Below are 21,988 nucleotides of genomic sequence, written 5' to 3'. Positions count from 1 at the left end.
GGGTACTGTATCTGTCATTCTCTGAGGTGCAGCCCTTGAAAGATCTGGAAACCTTGGTACTGGTGAAGAAAAGCAAAAGAAAGGTGCACTCTCTTCATGCCTTACTGTGGTAAAAAAATGAATTTATTAAAATGCATAAAAGTGCATACTCACAAACCAAAGGAGATCTAAAAACAGAGACAAAGAGCCAGTGGTAATGGTCCCAGATAGTGGGAGACCCTTGATGTGGTTAGCTGACACGTTTCTGGAGATGCACTCCCTTCTTCGGAGCTCAAGAACTGTTTGCAGCAGAATTGAGGGAAGGTTGGTGACACAGGCTACAGGAGAGGTGAGCATAAGACCTTTTTTTTTTTTTTTATTGCTGGGACCGTCCTTTGGAATTTATTTTATCCTGGCAGGCAGAAGTAGCAGTCCATCCTGAATCTTTCAGTTTTTTTTTTTTTTTTGTTCTTGCCTGTATTTATATTGGTAAGATTCCCCTCACTTGTCTTAAAGTTAGCACAGGAAAGGGGAAATATCACCAAAGTAAAGGGGGAACTCAGCCCCTGACAGTCATCACTGGAACATTTCCCCTCTATCTCTTTCCTAGTATCAGTGACAAGGGCATTAGCACATTACCATGCATTGCAGTAGGGCAGCCCATTTATTTAATGGCCCACTGCATCCAAATTGCACCAACGATGAGCATTACCCCTTTTTTAAAATTGTGCCGCACCAAAATGCCTGGTACCCTTTTTTTTTTTCTTTTTTTTTTTTAATTACCGGGCATTTTGCAGCAATGAGTTTCAGGCATATTCAGACATGAGTGTGATCTGTCCTGAGCTGTACCACTGGGAAGCTATCAAAGCCAATCATAGGCAGGGGAGGCATTCTCTACCCCCCGGAGCTCATCGTATACTTGCCCCTTGCAGACATGCAACTTTGGGACGGGGAATGCCTCCACCGCCTATGAGTGGCTGTTGGATTTGACTCCACTCCAAACATGCCTGAGCTCAACCCTAGTGTTTTGGTGGTTGATGCACAATGTCATACACAAGACACCAAGGTTCACTGGGGTGCGATTAGGAGTTAATGACATCCCTGCACACTTGCAAAAGGCATGCATGTTTTTTGTGCTGTTTTTGAAAATGCGCATTTTTCTGTGCATCCCTGCTTCGCGCAAATTTGAACTTCGCCTAAATCATCTGGGCAGGGACACAGACAACAATTACAACCTAAACCCCTATTCCAGGGGTATTGAATTAAAATTCACCAAGGTCCAGGCAGTAAAATTTGCATGCATCAGGGGTCCGGATCTCATGTAGGCCCCTGTGATGCATTTTCTGTGCGTCAAACCACGTGTTTGCTGCGGTGGGGCTTCAGGTTTCTAGCAGATAGTGCTGACCTGCCCACAACGTGTGCATATATACAGATCTGAACCTGTTCTCGCATCAGTTTTATTAATAAAACTTTTTCCTTCACCTCAACTCAATAAACAATCAAACCAAAAATTAAGTTAAAGTCCCAAAAAATATATATATTTCAGTCCACCAAAATATCTCAATCCTGTGTGTCCAACTTCAACATTTCCAGCATTCCGGACCCAGTGATACCTTCGACAAAATAAAACTAAAATAGTGTATTAATATATGTGAAAGTGTTAACAAAACAAAATTTAAACAACCGTGAAGTCCATCAATTAGTCCATCAACTATTACCCCTAACTACCCTAAAACATCGCAGTGAAAAATAGTTCAAACTGTTCAAAATTCTTCCAACTATTTTTCACTGTGATGTTTTAGGGTAGTTAGGGGTAATAGTTGATAGACTAATTGATGGACTTCAATTAGTTGTTTAAATTTTGTTTTAACACTTTCACATATATTATTTGTCACACCTTCAGGGGAGGGTGTTTGTGTTGTGGGGGAGTTTTAGTTGTATTTGTTTTGGAGGTGGTTTTTGATTGAAATTAAATAGTGTATTACCTTCAAATAAATGTATATACCTTTTAAACAAACAAGTACATACTATATCTGTGCAAAAATTATATGTGCAAAAATATATTGACATAAATAGATTCAACTGTGAGTAACACGTGAATCATGCAAAATCACTCTGTGTACACTCCAATAAACTAATATAAAGTGATAAATTGTGTACACTCAAAAACAGCACAAAAAAACCCCAAAAGATATAAATTTAAATTAATAAAAACAAATAAAATGTATAAATTAAATAAACACTCTGTGACCACCTCTAAATGGCAAGAATGCATACAATTACCCTCATGGAGTAATATCAAGCTTTCAGGGATAATCAGATGTTATAGCAGTCGCTTCCAAACTCTCATTAACTATATGTAGGGTAAACCTTCAATTCTCCATAACCCTCATGCAAGATAGAAAAGACCCATGTATCATATTATAATGAGTAGTAAAACATTTAATGCAGCATCTTACATTATGGACTTGGAATATTCAGTATTAAATTCCCATGATCCAGCCACAGCAACTTCCTGATATCAAAACCACGTTTTTCCAGTCAACAAAATGGCCGCGCCGCCACTTCCGGTTTTGCGCAATTACGTCAGACATCACGTCCCCTTAGGGCATTTTTCAAGGTATCACTGGGTCCGGAATGCTGGAAATATTGAAGTTGGACACACAGGATTGAGATATTTTGGTGGATTGAAATATATATATATTTTTGGGGACTTTAATTTCATTTTTGGTTTGATTGTTTATTGAGTTGAGGTGAAGGAAAAGGTTTTATTAATAGTATTTGCTTTCAAGGGTGAAAGTGTGACTTTTTCTTGGGCTTAAAAGTTGGGATCCACTATAAGAGTTATTTTAGGTTATAAATTACCGAGTGATTTATTGAATATTGTTCTCACATCAGTGTCCTCAATCCCCACTGCACATCACGGTCCCCTCCTCATTCACAGCAAGATCCCTCTTGATGAGTGTCCTCAGCTCCCCCTTTACATCACCCCCCTCCACCCCATTCACAGTAGTGTTCTCACACTTCCTTGACATCAAACCCCCCCCCAGACAGTACTGTCCTCTGCCCCCTTCACTGAAGAGTACTCTGCCCCTTTTTACATCATTCCCCCACATTACTGTTCTCAGCCCCCCCCCCCCGCGTTACTGTCCTCAGCCCCCCCCCGCGTTACTGTCCTCAGCCCCCCCCCCACGTTACTGTCCTCAGCCCCCCACGTTACTGTCCTCAGCCCCCCACGTTACTGTCCTCAGCCCCCCACGTTACTGTCCTCAGCCCCCCACGTTACTGTCCTCAGCCCCCCACGTTACTGTCCTCAGCCCCCCACGTTACTGTCCTCAGCCCCCCACGTTACTGTCCTCAGCCCCCCACGTTACTGTCCTCAGCCCCCCACGTTAGTTCTCAGCCCCTCCCACTTTAATGTCCTCAGCCCCCACACACCACAGTCCTTAGCCACCCTTCACACTAATGTCCTTAGCCCCTTTAACTTTGTCCCCCCCCCCCCACTGTCCTACCTTACGCAGACAATGATTGATTGCTAGGACTGCTCTTCATCCCAGCAACCAATCACATCCTTGTTAACCTCGGGCAGCTCCCACCCTCCATCCAGAACTATCCTGCCTCCTGCTGCCAGTTCTGTGAGGATGACTGCGAGACAGCTGGGGGAAGAAAAGGCTCTTAAATGGCAGGACTGCATGGGTCCAGATGGGACAGTGACTTGGTCCGCATCCAGACCCTGGTCCGCCATTTAGTGATGCCTGCCCTATTCAGTCAGCGCAACGCACCCTAAAATAATATGATGGTGTAACACACCCAACTATTTAGAACGATTAAAACCTGACAAACTTTCTAACTCCAGCTAAACCTTTTCCTCCAGATTTGGATAAAGTTTTACTGAAAGCTGGTAAATCTTTTTATTAAATATTAATAGCGAACACACTGGAGATGTCCTCCTTTTAGGACAGAAGAAAGCATATATCAAAGTATGCATTAGTGTATACGAATGTAATTGATTTGTAATTCAACTTAACTAGATAATGTATTTGCTCTGATTTTATGGCTTCTATTAAATATGTAATACAGCCAGAGGGTAATACTTATAAACAATGGCCTGGGATGATGTGTGGATCACTCTGGGGCTTTGATACACCTTGTAGGTTAAGCATGAAGGCGAAACCCAGTATAACTGACTATTAGCCGGAACATTTCAAACGGTAAATCTTTCCAGAGATCCCTTTAATTATTTATCTTAAAACAAGTAAGATGACCTCGGCGGGTACGATTAATCACTCACAGCTGATCAAGTATTTATATGATGCAATTAAATCCCCATTGTGCATCTTAAGTTATGTGATATGCAACAGAGCTTGCCTTATACATGTTACAGTATAAAATAATAATAATCATTTTTTTTACTGAAGGTGGATTTGCAGATAACTACAAGGCAAATACAAATGTTATACAAGAGTTGCTTGTAAGGTTGAATTCACAAAGCTTTAACATGAGTATATGGATCCCTATTTTCAGCCATGAGACTGTCACTTTAACCCTTTCGCTTACCATTGTTGGGTATTTCACTTTATGGCTTTGAGGGAATTAAAATAGGCTCACGACTGGGCTTGTGTAATTGTACATCAAGCAGAGGTGGACTGACAACTCATGGGGCCCCCGGGTAATAGGGGATCATGGAGCCCTTATGTCCTCGCCCACACTCAAACCACACCCAAAATAGCCAATGAAAGGTACCAGGGGCATCTTATGGGGCCCACTACTGACCCTGGGGTCTCGGGCAGTGCTCGAGTTTCCAAATGGTCAGTCCGCCCCTGACATCAAGCTACTGAATGTAGAAGTGGCCTGGGCACCTCTAAAGCCAGTATTGCCTGATATCCCTCTTAAGGGTGTGCACCCAGACTTCTGGACTCAGAGCTGCCGTTTTTGCCCAATCTGGCAGGGTATACAACAGGGGATTAGTGCACTAAATGTAAAAAGTTTTAAAAAATGAATGCTAATTAAAAAAAAAAAAGTAAAAAGACCTGCCCTTTCCGATGCCCTACTCAATAGAGATGGTCATCTATAGATTTTTAATGTGAAGGAGCTATGAACAAGTGTTTAGGCATTTTTTGTAGGTTTTTGTTAGGATGTTAATGGATTTATTTAGTCTGGCAGCTAGCTAGATGACAGTGGAGTCTTCCATGTTCCTGATGACAGATTTACTTAAAACGTTGTCACAAAATAAACCCTCTTCTACAGTAAGCTCATCAAAGTTCCACTTTCACAATGGCATGAGAGTCAGTTTTGATCCTGGCTTTGTAGAAATAATGACTAAGGACCCGTTCACACTACATGCAGTGACCAGTGTTTTTCTGAACCTGATCAATGAGCAGTCACCTCAAGGGACCATAGAAAAAAATTGTTTTCTATGTGCCCCGTTCACACTAAAATGATGGTGTGAGAAATGCATAAAAATGGCTCTGCAGTGCAGATATTTGAAATGAGTGCGACTCTGTACTCTTTCAATAAAGTAAAAAAAATGTAAGTGCAGTACCCATCACACCACCTGGAAAAAGGGACACGTGTCCGCATGATGCAATGGAGCGTTTTAGCACACAGTATAAATGTACCCAAAGACCTCAAGTTGAAGGTCTGCCATCATGCTGCATTCCTGAATAGTGTGTGTGCACAGCTCTCCCAATTTATAGGGAGACATAGGCTTTGCTTTTTGGGATCAGAGGGCAGAGCACACCTGAACTCTGGAGCATTTCAGAAGACCCCTAGGTATGTGCAGACACCAGTATATAACCTTTATAAATGTACCATAGTGACTGATGTACCTTTAAACCAGGGGTCTCCAAACTTTCAAAACAAAGGGCCAGTTTACTGCCCTTCAAACTTTAGGAGGGGCAGTCTGCAACTAGTGGGAATAGAGAATACCTTGGCATTGGTGGGAGAAAACAATAGACCATATAGACTTGGTGGTCAGTGGGAGGAAAAATGCCCCATCATTGGTGTCAGTGAGAGAATTAGTTCCCCATCTCTGGTGTCTGTGGAGGGAATAGTGTCCCATCATTGGTAGGAATAGGGCCCCAAAGGCCAGATAAAGGCAAGTAAAGGGCCACATATGACCCATGGGCCGCAGGAATAGAATAGATAGCCATTCAGATTCTGTACTAAACCTCCCTTTGTTCATAGTCTTACCTTCAACTTACTATTACACGAGGAACTGTATATAGTTTAGGCGATCTGAATAGCACTTATTTCTGAAAACAGACCATTTTGCTGTATTTTTCATATTTAATACAACTATATTATAGAGCAGGGGTTTTGAATTAAAATTCACCAATATCCAGGCAGTAAAATTTGCATGCATCAGAGGTCTGAATCTCATGTAGGCTCCTGTGGTGCATTTTCATATGCGTCAAACCACGTGTTGCTGCGGTGCGATTTTGAAAAAAAAAAGGGTCGGGGACTTTAGGTTCATGGCAGGTAGTGCTGACCTACCCACAACGTGTGCACCAAATGCACATGTACAGATCTGAACCTGTTCTCACATCAATGTCCTCAATCTCCACTGCACATCACAGTCTCCTCCTCATTCACATCAAGATCCCTCTTAATGAGTGTCCTCATCTCCCACTTTACATCACCCCCCTCCACCCCTTTCACAGTAGTGTTCGCACACTTCCATGACATCAACCCCCCCCCCCCCCCCACAGTACTGTCCTCTGCCCCCTTCACTGAAGAGTACTGTGCCCCTTTTTACATCATCCCCCCACATTACTGTCCCCAGAATCCCCCTCCCCATTACTGTCCTCAGCCCCCCACCATGTTACTGTCCCCAGCCCCCACACTACAGTTCTAAGCCTCTCCCACGTTAATGTCCTTCGCCCCCCACATTACTGTCCTCAGCCCCTCCTTCGCACTAATGTCCTTAGCCCCTTTAACTTTGCCCCCCCCCACTGTCCTACCTTACACAGACAGTGATTGATTGCTAGGACTGCCCTTCATCCTAGCAACCAATAACCTGCTTGTTAACCTCAGGCAGCTCCCACCCTCCATCCAGAACTGTCCTGCCTCCTGCTGTTAGTTCTGTGAGGATGACTGCAAGACAGCTGGGGGAAGAAAAGGCTCTTAAATAGCAGAACTGCATGGGTCCGGATGGGACAGTGGCTCGGTCCGCATCTGGACCCCGGTCCGCCATTTAGTGATGCCTGTTATAGAGGAATGTCACAAAGTTGTTTTCAAAATTAAAAATCATCAGCTACAAATACTTTAGCTGATGACTTTTAAAAGTTAGGTACTTGCCAGTCCATGGATTCTAGTACTGTCTTCCTGCAGCCAACTCTTCTCATCACTGCAGGACCTCATTGCTGCCACTTTAGATTTGGTTGCCAGCGGTGACTTCCTAATAAATCACATCTGGCTGCCTACTGCATGTGTACGAGATTACATGGCCCCTCCTGGGATGGCTGATGTATCCCAGGAGGCTGTGGGTGGGGAGGGGGGCTGAACAGTCATCCTCGTCTAGGCAAAGATTGAGGAAGTTGGAGCAAGTTCTTACAAAAAACAGTACTTTCCCCACATCTGTCTCCAAAAAACCTGCAATTCTGTTACAGGCTGGGGGGAGAGAGAGAATGAGCAGTACTTGACTTTTTTTTTTTACAAAGGAATTCTACTTTAAGTCCCATATGAACACAGAGATGCTGTCTGGTTGTTGGTTTGTTCTTATAAACAAGCCTGTGTGAAGCTTGGCTGAGTCCTAGAACTTAATTCAAAGAATTATATAAAAACATCATTGATCCACTGATAAGTGAACAAGTTCATCCGGGGATACATGTCCTTCCATCTCTTCACCATTGATCAGATCTAGTTCTCTGCACTCCATCCTTGGATATAGTGATACCTTGCACTCCAGCCACTGAGAAAAAGAAAATGAATGAGATCAATACAGCCATTAAGCACTTCGGTACCTGGCTCAAAATAGTACAAATATTATACTTGTAGCTCCAAAAAATAGCTTAGATTTCTTTCTTCCTGATCATGATTCCTTCCGCATCTCCACCTCATTCAGTAGTAAAGGGCCTTTGTGCAATATATCCTTGTAACAGGTAGTCGTGGAGTTTACAAAGGAGAAATCCAATACCACTTTTCTGTTGAATGTAGAACTACTGGCTGATAGACGGTGAGCAAAATGAATTGCTTAACATAGAAAATTGCCGTGCTTTCAGTATTCCTTGCGGAGGAAAAAATACTGAAGAGAGAAAGGGAGTGGTAAATGGAGGATCGGTGGAGGATAATCTGGCCATTGAAACTAGCTTGAACATCAGACTAAACTCTACTGGACCATGCCTAGGTTCTGGCTTCTTCATAAGCTAGTATTATAGACTGCCTGCTCTGGATCTACTGGACCCTTGCCTGCAACAGCCTCTTGCCTGTCCCTGCCCCCCTTAAATACATTGTTCATTTGGCTCATGACTCAAGGTGGTTCTGGCCTCCAGGCAAGGCAACGGCACTTGAGTAGTAGTTGTCTGAACTGCACAGTACAGAACTTTATATGACAGCTATGAACAGTCAACAGAACAATGGTTTATAGTCCTCTGGGGCTAAGAGGTATCAGCATCTCTATAGACAGCATTAGGAATTATATTACAGCCTATTATTAATCCAGTCATTTATGAAGTACTTGTAAAAAGGCAAGTGACTTTCACCAATTAAAATTTAGAATTAAAAAATAAAATGTTGACATTCTAAGACTTACATTAACATTTTACTTTTTATACTGGAATTCAGAGGAGCGAATGTACAGCGGGTATTGTTTTATTTGTGCCCACCCTGTCTGAACAAGCCGTTGATCCCTTGCACTAGATTATGAATGTTGCTCAACCTGGGGAGGCCAGTAACCTGGGAAAAAGGTGCAGGCTGCGAAAGGTGCTCATCTGAAGCAATAAATGTATAAAATCATAAAAGCGCTGCGCTCCCGTCCAGCCAGCCTAGTGTAGATGTGAAAACGGCCTCAGCCCATGAGTCTCCACCAAAGCCAAACCCACTGGAGCTTAATCATAGGGTTATAGATTCCTTCTATACAGGGGGGCAACCAGCACCCAAAAGGCTTGGCTTTAAATAAACTTGTCATGGAGGCCACCATTGCTGACCTTGGCAATCGAAAACACTGTAAATTTGCATATGCGGGTTTAGAACATTACATTGGCTTTGCTGATCCTGCATACTAGTTTCAGTTAAGACCGTATAGAATCCAGTGGACCAGCATAATGCCAAGCAACAAGCATGTTCATAAGAAGATAAGCAATGGTATCTTAAAATAAATTTTAGCATGTGTTGGATGTTCTTAAAAACGTGCATATCAGTGTACCATCATTGCTGTACTGCTCAATGGTTGTGCTTTGCTTTCCCTTTTCACAATGCATGTCTGATATGGAGGTATAAAGGACTTCAAAAAGGTGGGGAATGTCTTCTATAAGACCACCCCCAATTCCCTTCCTTGTTTTCTGTTTGGATATGTATGTAAAGTAAATGGACTTGATTTATGGCATGTTAGTGTGTGTTTTAATGTATGGTTTTTAATTAAAAGAGAAGTGTAGGAAACAGTCATACTCACTTTGGTGCTGCATCTGTCCCCTACCACCTTTAAGAGAACTGAGCAATCAAAGACTTGGTCTACAGCGAGCAGAGTCACCAGCCACCAGCAAGATCAGTCACCAGCTCTCTTCTCTAACCCTCCAGCACTTACTGGAGTGCTGGGCTGTGGAGGGAGTGTCTAGCTCAGGCTCTCAGCAGCACACTGAGAGACTGGGAAGGCTACTTGTCAGGAACCTAGGTGGATCCTGACATTAAAGTTGGGATCCCTCCAGAGTCTGGACCAAATGAGTGATGTCAGCCAAGAATGGACTTTAGCCTGCTGTCGACTGGGTCACAGAAGTGCAGAACTAGGTGTACTCCTGTGACCCACAAGAGAAGTAGGGCCAGAAGAGCTTTGGCTCTAGTTCTCCTTTTAAGTATGTAGAGTAGTTTAAGAACGTATTTGTTCTTAATGGGCAGGCTCTACTTTCTGCATTGCAGTTCTACCCAAAGGTTGTATTTTTATTCTCGCTCTTCCATTGCATGTCAGATGATAAACTGAAAACAATGCACTCTCTAAGTGACTGATATCTTAACCTGACGTTCCCTAAAATACATGCTCACTGAATAATACACTATACTTTTCCTTTTGAAAGTTACTTGTATGGTAATTATATAGCATCAGTCCAGTTGAAAGCAGGAGCAGGTCAAGCATGTGGACTGGAGCCATGACGCCTGGGTGTACAAGAAGTGGGTTGTCATTAAACCCAGAAAAGGTCTATGCTTGATCAGTGTGCACTTGTTATTGACCATGTTAAATGGCGCTTAGTCCTTTAGGGGTATTCATGCAATTAGTCATATAAATGCAGTCTCACTGTGAGTGTGTGATAATAGTTTTGATTGTTTTGTGCAGAAAGAACAAATTGTTTTGTGCAGTTTGGCTCATTGCTGACATTTTGTTTTTTTTCTCTCTTTCTCTCTCTTGCACAGTTGCTATTCTGCTGAAAGATGATTATTTCATCAGCGGTGCTGGGCTGCCGGGCAGGTTTAAGGCAGAGAAAGTAGAATTCCACTGGGGACATAGTAATGCATCGGCAGGCTCTGAGCACAGCATCAATGGCAGAAGATTCCCCGTTGAGGTGAGAGGGGACACACACCGGCATGTCACTAAATGACAGCTCACACAGCTTGAAAAGCTTTTCCTGTTTGATTTAATGGATCATTTTAACTATAATGTCTTGGGTTGAAATCAAACGTACCATCTTTTATATTTGGGGAAACAAAAGGCAACATTGTTTTCACAGGTGTAACATAATGTCAGTGGGCCCCATAGCAGTATCGTTCTGGACCCTTGTTTTTGAGCGTTCATTTTAAAGGGTTTTGGTGTTTTGCCTGTGCTATTTCAGCAGGTTCATTGAAAGGGGTGATGCTCTGTGAAAGCTGTGCCCAAAAAAGGCAAGTGGAGGGGAGAGAACTAGCCACCAGTATTGGCATTGGGCTTTTTGTGTCATGGACCTGTCCCCTTGAAGTGCATCATCAGACCACTCCAGACTTGCAGGTGATTGCTTCAGAGAGCGATGCCACATGGATCCACCCTGTACAGCGCATAGGGCAAACACAAGGCCCGGAGGTTGAATCCGGCCCACCATGCCTTGTCATGTGGCCCTCGCACCCAGTTTTTCAGCTGGAAAGTGGCGGTGCTTTTCCCCTCAGCCCTAGTGCTCGTACGCTGACATTGGTGTGCTGCTGTTGGGTGAAGATCAGTGTTGATTGTTGGCTTTGCTATGATTGGTCAGAAGTCAGAGAATGGGAGGAGCCCAGTGAAGTACACTTCAGGCTGCAATCGCTTCACCTCAAGCGGTACTGCTGTGTGATTGGTGAGCCGCAGCGTGTTATCAGCAGCTGATTGGTGGAGAGCTCCCCTTCATCTTCTCTTTGCCTGGGTGCCTCATGGAGTCTGCGAGAGACCCAACCAGTCCTGGAGAAGGGAAGGTAGACAGGACATTCCTCAATGTGGGCTCTGACCCTACATAGAGGAGACACCCCAGGGGCCCCACTACAGAGGGGACACCCCGGTGGCCCCACAACAGAGGGGACACCCCGGTGGCCCCACTACAGAGGGGACACCCCGGTGGGCCCCACTACAGAGGAGACACCCCGGTGGGCCCCACTACAGAGGAGACACCCCGGTGGGCCCCACTACAGAGGAGACACCCCGGTGGGCCCCACTACAGAGGAGACACCCCGGTGGGCCCCACTACAGAGGAGACACCCCGGTGGGCCCCACTACAGAGGGGACACCCCGGTGGGCCCCACTACAGAGGGGACACCCCGGGGTAGGCCCCACTACAGAGGGGACACCCCGGGGTAGGCCCCACTACAGAGGGGACACCCCGGGGTAGGCCCCACTACAGAGGGGACACCCCGGGGGGGCCCCCACTACAGAGGGGACACCCCGGGGGGGCCCCCACTACAGAGGGGACACCCCGGTGGCCCCCACTACAGAGGGGACACCCCGGGGGCCCCCACTACAGAGGGGACATCCCGGGGGCCCCACTACCGAGAAGACTTTTGGGTTGCACACGGTATATAATGCACCCCTAAACGGCGCACTCTGTACACAGCACATCCCTGAACTCTGCACTTTGTACATGGTGTAATCCTGAACCCTTCACTCTGTATGTAACACACCCCAGATACAACCAGCCTTTAAGTCCTCATGCACACTGGACATTTTTATAGCGGCTGTTTTCGGCTTTTGGTGTGTTTTTTTTTTTTTTTCTACAGACCGTAAACTCCCCAGCATGTTATCCTATGTGTCTATGCACACATAGACTGTAATCAGCGGTTTTTGGCAGGGCTGTTTTTTGGCTGGAAAAAAACCCAGGACTAGTGGGTTTCTAGAGGGGTTTTTTAGCTGTAACAAGCAGCAAACTGGCATTTTTGGACTTTTTTTTTTAAGCAAAAATAATTTTTAATCACGGCAAAACACTAAAAACCAATGAAAAACTCACGTTTTTAATGTGACTTTACACAGCTAACATTACCAGCATTATTAAAATGTCCAGTGTGCATGGAACTTTAAGGGCAGCCATACTGCCAATGCGGCCCTGAATGAAATTGAATTTATTGCTCCTGCTCTACAGCATTCAGCACCTGTCCACCACTGGAGGAAGAGGACTCATGACTATCACTGAACCAGGGGGAATACAAAGGGGTGGGGGGTAAGAGCTTAAGCAGGGCTTTAACCATTGGTGTGTGAGCATGCGCAGACTGCCCTTGACAGCCTTGCAGATCCAATGCCTTGGGTTCTTCACTAATCAGCAGTAAGTATGCAGTATCAGGTGTTCCAATTCTTTTTGTTGCATGCTTATTCCAGGTTAAAGGCTCAGAAATCACTAAAGCCAGACACAGCCAGGCATTTAGCATTTTAAGAAATAGTTCAACTCTGGCCACTCTTTCTGTACAGGGTACTATCTATAAGTTGTTTTGGTTTTTTTTTTTTTGCGCTACCTGGCTATTGGCATTTGTCCAACCCTACTCTACAAGTTCTTTATCTTTGATAGATTGCTTGTCTATTTTCTGTTTTCCTGAAAGCTGGTGTGCATTTTACTTCTAGAGATCCTTCTTCACTTGGTCCTTTCTCATTGTCCTTCCAGGTTTTGGCTTCCCTACTTACATCACTTAAAGTAAATGTGCCATGAATTTAATTAGGGATCCAGATGTGTACCAGGGTTATGACTGTCCATTTGTTCCAAATCACAACCTCAGGGGGATAGACAAAAGGAAAAAGTTAGCTGACTCGCCAAAATCCAGCCCCTGGAATTCACAGAATAGCTGCTACAGTGTTAAATGCAGCAGCAGCATGTGAGATGTGTGTAGAATTTGATGGTCTCTAGTTGCTTGTTATTGCCGGACATCTGTCCAATGTTGGTGCAATTATGTTACTACGTCTGTCCATATTATCATGGAACATCTTATAAAAACACATTACAGGTAAAAGATGGACTTAAAGAATCACGTAGTCTCGGTGCTCTTATTTCCAGAGGTTTTCTTCTTTCCAAAAATAAAAGTAAATTGTTTTTTTGAATTTTTTTTTAACTTGTCAGATTTTGGCTAACATGATTGGGTACAATACGGGGTTTATTTACTAAAGCCGGAGAGTGCAAAATCAGGCTCACTTCTGCATAGAAAGCAATCCGCTTCCAGGTTTTATTGCTAAAGGTTAATTGAATAGCTAAGGTAAGAAGCTGATTGGTTTCTGTGCTGGAGTGAGCCTGATTTTGCACCCTCCAGCTTTACTAAATAAACCCCTAATAGTCTATGAAATCACAGTATTATGTGGTTGAAGACTTTAACAGAACCAGTTGGAATATAAAGATGGAGTTGCCACCATATGGACCTGAAGCATCCAGAGAATTTGCACATTCAAGCGCAAACATTCAGAGCTTTCAGGCTTCCTTTTGACAGAAGTGACGTTTTTGTAAAGAAACCATCCAGTGACAGGTTCTCCTGAAAGGACAAGCCCTCACCCACTGATACCTGTCTTCCCTGTGTTATCCTGTTGAAGCTTGGAGTTTAACCTCCCTGGCGGTATTCCCGAGTGTAGCTCGGGGTAAAGTTTCAGTACCACAAGCGGTAACCCCGAGATACACTCGAGAATACCATGCAGCGCTGCTCCGGGATTTGTTCTTCTCTTACCTTGTCCTGCGATGTCCCTCCTGCAGTGTCCCCTGTAATGTCCTCTGACATCTATCTTCTGGGTTCCGTCCCCTGCGACGTCGGGATGTATGGGGATGGAACTGGCGGGAAATTTGAAAATGACAAAAAGTGACATTCATTAAATACACTAAAATAACATGATAAAACATAACTGTATCAAACCATTTCACATACATTTTGTCCCGAGTGCTTTGTCCTGTGCCCTGCCTGCATTTTTACTGTTCTTTCTGCCTGGAAACTGAGAAACATCCATGGCGTCCAAAAAGCTTCCCTTTAGGTCAAAAGCGGTTTTAGATCAGCTAGAGAACAGCGATAGTAAATCAGAACCACTTGCAGAATTGAGTGATAATGATTCGTGGGGAAATTCGTCATCAGACACTGAAAACGATTTTGCGACTTTGCTCAGTGCGAACTTGGCGCTACGTTTAAAATTTCAATGTTTTTGGTTTGAATATATTATTGAGCTAAATGTATTATTATTATATTATTTTTATGATTTATTAAATTATAATTTATGATTTCATGTTTCAAATTTTAACATACCCGGGATGTTTACTAGACTCTTGTTCGGACAGATTTCAGTGAGTTATTCCTAAAAATTACAGGCCTACAATAAAAAAAATACATATTTCCATGCAAAAAAATGGTACCGCTTTGAGCACAGAAATATGGACATAATCAGACCGCTAGGGAGGTTAAGCCAAGTGTAGGCACCATTTTGGTGCTTACAGAGGTTTGACTTCCTCCGCTCACTTATATGCTGATGTTCAGGCCTGACAATTTGCCCCACAGGTTCACAGCACTCTGGGATGAAGGAGAGAAACACCAGGTATTTCCTTGGGCTTTCAGCGTGGTAAAGGAATGGTACAGCAATGATGAATGCAGCAAAAGTGATTGTCAGCCTATGAATGGGCAAAGTTATTAGTGATTGAGTAACTTTCTATATTCTATAGGAAGGTTATTTGATATATCATTACCCCCATAATATTTATCACATTTAAGCAACCCTATTTGTCAAAGGTTGTAAAAAAAAGGATAAAGCAAGTCTGGCCTGGCTTGCAAACCAGGTCGTTTTAGGGTATTTCCAGTTGTTCCCAAATCGGCTGTGTAATTTAGTACAGCCAACCTGTTCTGTGCTGGCCCCATAGCTTCTTCCTAGTTGGAGATGCCTTACAGCTGGTAGGGAGCTGCTTCCACGAGGCATCTTCATAAAAAACCTAGAGGGCCTCATCTAGTTTCTTTCATCTGGAAGTAGCAGATAGTCCACTACAAAATGCCTCTGGGCTATCTTAATTTTGTTCCTGTCATGTGAGGTAATCCCAGCATTACCCAACATAATGCTGATGAATGTGCTCTGGTTTTAAATTTCCTAAGACTACACTTGAGGAATCTTTGACTTCATTTAATTTTCCAGGTAAAGGCTACCTTGTACATCCAAGCACAAAGCCGGCATCACCATGTAATAGCTCTTAGAAGATAAGTTCACCTTTTTCAAAAAAATTATAAATGCACATTTTTTTGTAGGTAAAACATTTGCATTTAAAGTTTTTTTTTTTTTTTTTTTTCTTTAGGAGTCTTGAAAGCATTGCACCAGTGATCAACAGATCAGTGGTGCCATTCAGGACTCCTGCAGTCTGTCAGTATACCTGTTTGCTTATACCTCATACAGCAGGCAGTTTTGCACTGACAGGAAGAATGAACGAACTACCACGAAACTCAACAGCACAATGGTAGTTAATTGATAACTACAAGCTGACATCCGCAAAGGATGTTGGTATTTGTAGTTGTTTCAGTCACAGAATTCTGTGAATGAATGACGCGGCCATGTGAGCGGAGCTCTTTCAAAAAGTGACAGTTGGTACGGAGAATTTCTCCCCATACTACTGTCACATAGGGCACAGATCACCGAGACACTGCAGGAGGAGGGCCATGGTACATGTTCCACCCTAAAAATGGTTGGAACATGTAACGTGTTCCTGAAGGTGAACTTATCCTTTAAGATTTTCTTTATTGCATAACAACAAAGGTTACATAGTCCCACACAAGTGTAGACGCATTTCAGCCCCATGGGCTTTAGTCATAACAAGTGATTCCTATGGGTTGCTACTTCACACTAATCTTTCAAGGCTACCTTTAGTATTCTAGACCATTGGCACTTGCTAAATGCTACTGCTTTAAAACCGCTGAATGGTTGACACCTGCTTTTCAGCTGCTCCTCCTACCCCATGAATGTTGGTTTTTACTTTGTAGATGAACATAGATGATTCCTCTAAGAACATATTTTGAAGCAGGTGTCTAAGATGGTACAGTAGGTGAACTGCTCACAGAGTGGTAACTTCAAGGGGGTGAATCTGTATTTGTATTCCAGCTTTGTGTTCTTTATTTGGATCCCACCTTGGACCCTATCTACATGGCTTTTGTTCTTCCTCTGTCTGCCCGAGTGTGCTCCAGCTTCCTCCCACAGTGTAAAAATGTACTTTTTTTTAATCATCTTCCTCCCAAATTGTTCTTAATGTATGAAACAATGCAGGGACATGACAGCTCCTTCTTGGCTTGTGGATTTATGTGAATGGTTCTATACACTGTAAAAGGGAATCTAAACCAAGGTTCCGTGGAAGCCAAGGGTTCCTCTAGAGCAGTGGTTCTCAACCTTCCTAATGCCGTGACCGTTTAATACAGTTCCTCATGTTGTGGTGACCCCCAACCATAAAATTATTTACCCAGTAATTATTCATGAGTGTCATTTTACCTCAATACTGCTGCTTTCAGCACAGTAGCTGCTTTTAACAGAGTAGCTGCTTTCAACACAGCAGCTGCTTTCTACACAGTAGCTGCTCTTTACACATCGGAAATATGTGTTTTCTGATGGTCTTAGGGGACCCCTGTGAAAGGGTCGTTCGACCCCCAAAGGGGTCACGACCCACAGGTTGAGAACCACTGCTCTAGAGGTTGCTAGGGTTTCCTTGAGCATTGAGCAATTTCAGTCCCTCAGATAATTCCCACTGACACCACTGATCTTTTTAGCTATTTTAGCTATTCTTCCCTGTGACCACATGTGTATCCTTCCCACTGACCAACACACTAATGTATCAGGAGTTAGATATAGTCATTTTAGGAGGGGTTTCCTGAGACCGGAAAGTAATTTCAAGTGTTTCTCTGTGTCGAAAAGATTGAGAGAGACTGATCTGTAAAGTGTTAGTAACGTGGTGACATTATATAAATACTGGAATTAAATAGTATATAGGATTTGTCCTTCTAGAGATTGTTGATGATGAAAACTTTCACTTCGTTGTTACCACTTCTGATTAAATTAGCCCATCAGACAGCAATTTTGAACTGTTAGTTTTTTTTCTGCCTTGAGCTACATGTAGTACTTACTCCCCGTTCAGTCATTTATGGCTATAGAATGATCTCCCTGAACCGCCTGGTGGGAACTGAGCCACAATACAACTAATTATGTGCTTTTTTAGACCAAGAATCTGTGCTTAAAGGACTAGCATAGTGCGTCTTGATTGCTGTGAAGAATCTGACTACGCACTCACCCAGCTGTAAGTGGATAAAGAATCATTACGAGACAATGCCAAGCCATTTTAGGATTGTTCCGCATTTGATTGACAGCACGTATAACCATATTTGTAACTGTCACCAGATAACAATACGGCATAGGAACATCTGATGATTGTAATTGTGCTAACATTTGTATCTGTAATGACATCAGTCCCTTTTGTTGGCTGAATTATTCATTTTTGAGTTATCCATGGCTTGGATTATGTAGGTAAAAATCACTGCTTTCTAGGTTACATTGTCGGAGACAGACAGACAGGAAAATACTTCATTAAATATACTGTAACGTGCATTGCTGGAAACTCACATGGTGATGTTGAGAACATATAGATATCCTCCAGTGTTTTGAATTTTAAAAAATGTTTCTGCTGCCATTCGCTCCGGGCTTCTTGTAGACGGGAGAATTTTCCAATACTGAAGTCATGGGACAGTTGCAGCACTGCTCAAAAAGGACTGTGAAAACAGTGTTCTACCTAGAACTTAGATGCATGAGATGAAAAAGTAGCCAGTTTGTTTAAAAAATACAAAAGGCAGTAGAAAAATGGAAAAGTTGAGAAATGTCAACTTGTGCAAATGTATACAACAGTGCTGACAGCTAGGACTATGAGTGGGCTGCCAACACACCACAACAGATTACAAAACACATATGACACCATTTGTGGTATAGGAGTTGCGGTGCCCTGTGTGTTGCAGTCTACTATACAGTACTTTGGGCTGCTAATCATGATAAATACCCCTGCAACACATAGCATATACAGCAGGTTCATTGCCATTCATTATGGGAAGTGTGAATGGGTCCGCAAGGAAAGCTGCACTTTCATTTAAACCAGAGGTGTTTAAACTCAATTTCATCATTTGTCACATTATATGATGATTGCCCTTAACGGGCCAATTCTGTCTGTAAGACTAGATGTCCAGAGCACCCCACCTTACACCAGATGTCAGTGACCCCCCACCATCAGAAGTCAAGAGTCCCTTACATCACAGTGCACCCTCTTACCATGTGCTGCTGCTGGGAAGAAGCTGGGGATGGAGCAAGGAAACAGAACGTCCAAGGTCTGGAGGAGGGCTGAGTCAGCTTCCATAGTCTACTGAATGCTGCGCCCAGGGGGAGGCAGAGAAAAGGGGGTGCTGTGGCTGCACAGAGAGGCACAGGATCTGTGGGATGAGTTCTGTCATCATCTGTGCTGCCGACTGCTGGCACAAGAAGGGGGGGTTGGGGGTGTCGGTTTGCTGAGATGAGCCTTTCCATGGATCGATGGAGAGGCACAGAATCTGGTGGAAGAGTTCTGTCGTGCTTTCTCCTGCTGACTTTCGAGATGGGGGGGCAGAGGCAAGCCTTTCCATGGCTGCACAGAGAAGCGCAGGATCTGGCAGAGAAGGTCTGTCCTGCTGAGACAAGGTGGGGGTGGAAACAAGGGGGATGCCGCAGCTACAGTAGAGGTGCGAGGGCCACATGAAATTGGTTGGCTTTGGTTTTGGCCCATGGGCCTTGTGTTTGACACGTGTGATTTATTCAATGAACATAGAATGTTAAATTGCTACACACGCCATTTTTGTAATTTAGGGCTCATGTACAGCTCCTAAACATGAGTTTATCAGCCGCAGTGTTTTTTTCAGCAGCCCTTGAGTTCTCCCTAATGTTTTCCTATGTATCCATATACACATCTTCATTTACAGGCATTTGAGTTTACTATTTTTTTTTTTGATTTTAGTATTTTTGAATGCACCAAACTTGTGTTCAGCAGTCGATTTTATCAGCGTTTCAAACGCAAAATGCTTGTAAACGCAGCAAATCGCATTTATAAGCGTTTGCGGTTGAAAAATTTCTTTAACTCTTCCAGTTCCTAATGCTGTCAAGAGACTTTTTTCATCAAGAAACATGCATGCAAAGCATTTTCAAGGTGCTCAGATGGACAAAGCACTTAACACGGGATGTTCCTTGCCAAGCTTGTCACACATTGTAATGACCAATTCACACCTCAGACTTCTCCCACCCTTGGAAACAAGAGATATGTTAATGACCATTCACACCTCAAATTCCTCATGAATACCCCCTGCCAGGTGGTCTTAATGACTCCCTCCACCAGACACCTGTCTTGGAAACAAAAGAAATGCTAATGAGCAACTCACACCTAATTATCTCAACACATACTGCTGTGTCTGCTTCTACTCTCTGTATTTCTCTGAAACAGTCTGAAATAGTTAATAATTTACCATTTTTCAGTGCTGTGACATAAATGTACAGATTTGAGTAGATAAGATGTGACCTATAGAAAATATGACAATGTAATCGTAGATGTAGTTGCGTGCCTTGTCATTAAAGATGTATTCAGTCATAGGCATTCAGAGACAGATGGTCATCAATTAACATCTGAAAAGAGACAAAGCAGCTTCCTCAGGCTGGAAGTGGCACCTGGGTGCTAATAAGATTTTATCAGCTATACGTAATCAGACTTGGCCACCTTCCTGAAGCTGAAAAGAGAAACGCAGACATTTCGGCTTCATGACACTAGGGGGTCTCCAATCTGACATTGAGAGCTTTAAAGAATATACATACATCAAAGGAAATGTTTCATCTCTCATAAAAGATAAAATATTAGTTGCAGAGAGATGAAAATACTTCCTTCTGATTGGGCACGCTGTGGGTCACATCGACATATACAAACCGTATTTGTGGCTTAGGTAGCATGCAAGGAAAATGCAGGAAATGGTTATGTGTCGCTGGAGTGCGACAGCCGGACAGTGATTGGTACTGTCGCAATTGAACTGATGCGCTGGTATTGGAAATTCAATCCCCGACTTGGTGATTCAAGCTGGTCTTGGTCCGATTGACCTTGGGCAGTTCGGCACCTAGAACATCCTGTGGGCGGGTGCAGGAACACCCCCCAGGGTCAATTGGCCGAGGACTAATGTCCCGCCTACGTCCATATCCCCATAAATTGAGTACCCGGACTTTGGGACATTGTATTTCGTATGGAGCTGGTCGATCGACAGATTATGGACTTTTTCTGACTTGCTCTAGTCGCAGGGTAAATCTCGGTAAAGTTTTACTTCTGTTTTATTCCCTTTTATTTTATAGTGAATAGTCATTTGTGTGTCTTCTTGTATTTTTTGTAACTTTTTATATTTTGTACATATTTTATGCACTGCACACTTTCGGGATATTAAATCTTAAAATTAATTAGTGACTTCGGAGAGATTAGATTGGAGAGATTAGATTGTATTGTATTTTAGTGTCAAGCTCATTGCCAATCTGTATGCAATTGCACTGCGTGTGGGCAGATTGCGTGCAGATTGTAAAGGTAACAGATCTGCCAGACAGAGATTTGTGTTTGTGGGGTGTCCCAGCAGACCATTTTGCGGATAAAGCTGTTGGGTGGTGGCAGGCTACCTTTTGTGGTGTGTTTGGTGTGGAGGAAGGGGCACAGTGGAAGAGTGATTAACACTGGGGTTCTAGCTGTAGGATAGCTGGAGGAATCCTAGAAGGGTGTGTGATTGCTAAGCTGCTCCTCAACTCATCAGTGCACCAGATTGTATATAAGATTTGTATCTGCCAGTGTGTGGTCAGCCAGCTGGATTGGAGTGGAGGCTCCCTCCGGTGGTGGCCAAGAGGTAGTGCGGGCTGTGAAAGTGTATCACGGCTGATCTTCTATACGGTTTTATATATTCAGAGTTAAGTCCCCTTTATTCCCTCTTACCCCAAGTCACGGCCACACATGCGTGCCTCGGTTAGCTAGTCGCTGTGTGCGTGGCGTGTGGGTGAATCCGTGACAAGTGCATTCTGGATATTTGGGAGGTTCTCCTGTGATAATCTTTAAAAAACGCTTCTAAATGCAAACGCGCATAGACACGTTCTGCAAACAGTCCGTTTCCAGCAGTCCGTTTCGATCGTTCAGAAGTTTTCATTTCAATCTGCAGTCACTGTAATTTATGTAAATAAAAATTCTATGCAGTATGGCAGCCTGGATGCATTCTGTGTACTGGTGGTGTGTAGAAAGCCATAGAAATTTGCTACTTTCATGATTGGCTCACAGATATTCTGTGAAAAGGTAACTCTGCTTTTGTGGGGGAAAAATCTAAAAAAAAAATATATATATATTATATAGCATAGACATCTACCATAGTAGTTATATTGTAATTGAATGTTATG

At 43.4% G+C, this 21,988-nt stretch overlaps 1 protein-coding gene across 2 annotated transcripts in view; it reads left to right on the top strand.

Annotated features, from left to right (window-relative positions):
• PTPRG (protein tyrosine phosphatase receptor type G) overlaps positions 1-21,988 on the top strand; it is a 715,101-nt gene that overhangs the window by 321,640 nt on the left and 371,473 nt on the right. For both annotated transcript variants that reach the window (XM_089682035.1, XM_089682036.1), the window contains exon 4: positions 10,540-10,688. In XM_089682035.1, the coding sequence (XP_089538161.1) occupies positions 10,540-10,688 (149 nt within the window). The remainder of the gene's footprint in view (positions 1-10,539; positions 10,689-21,988) is intronic.

The sequence above is a fragment of the Staurois parvus genome, unplaced genomic scaffold (assembly GCF_062004578.1).
Source record: "Staurois parvus isolate SC_StPar_1 unplaced genomic scaffold, SC_StPar_1.0 ptg000283l, whole genome shotgun sequence".
Lineage (NCBI taxonomy): Eukaryota > Metazoa > Chordata > Amphibia > Anura > Ranidae > Staurois > Staurois parvus.
Note: the sequence above shows the minus strand (reverse complement) of the source record. Positions and strands in the feature narration are given on the sequence as shown.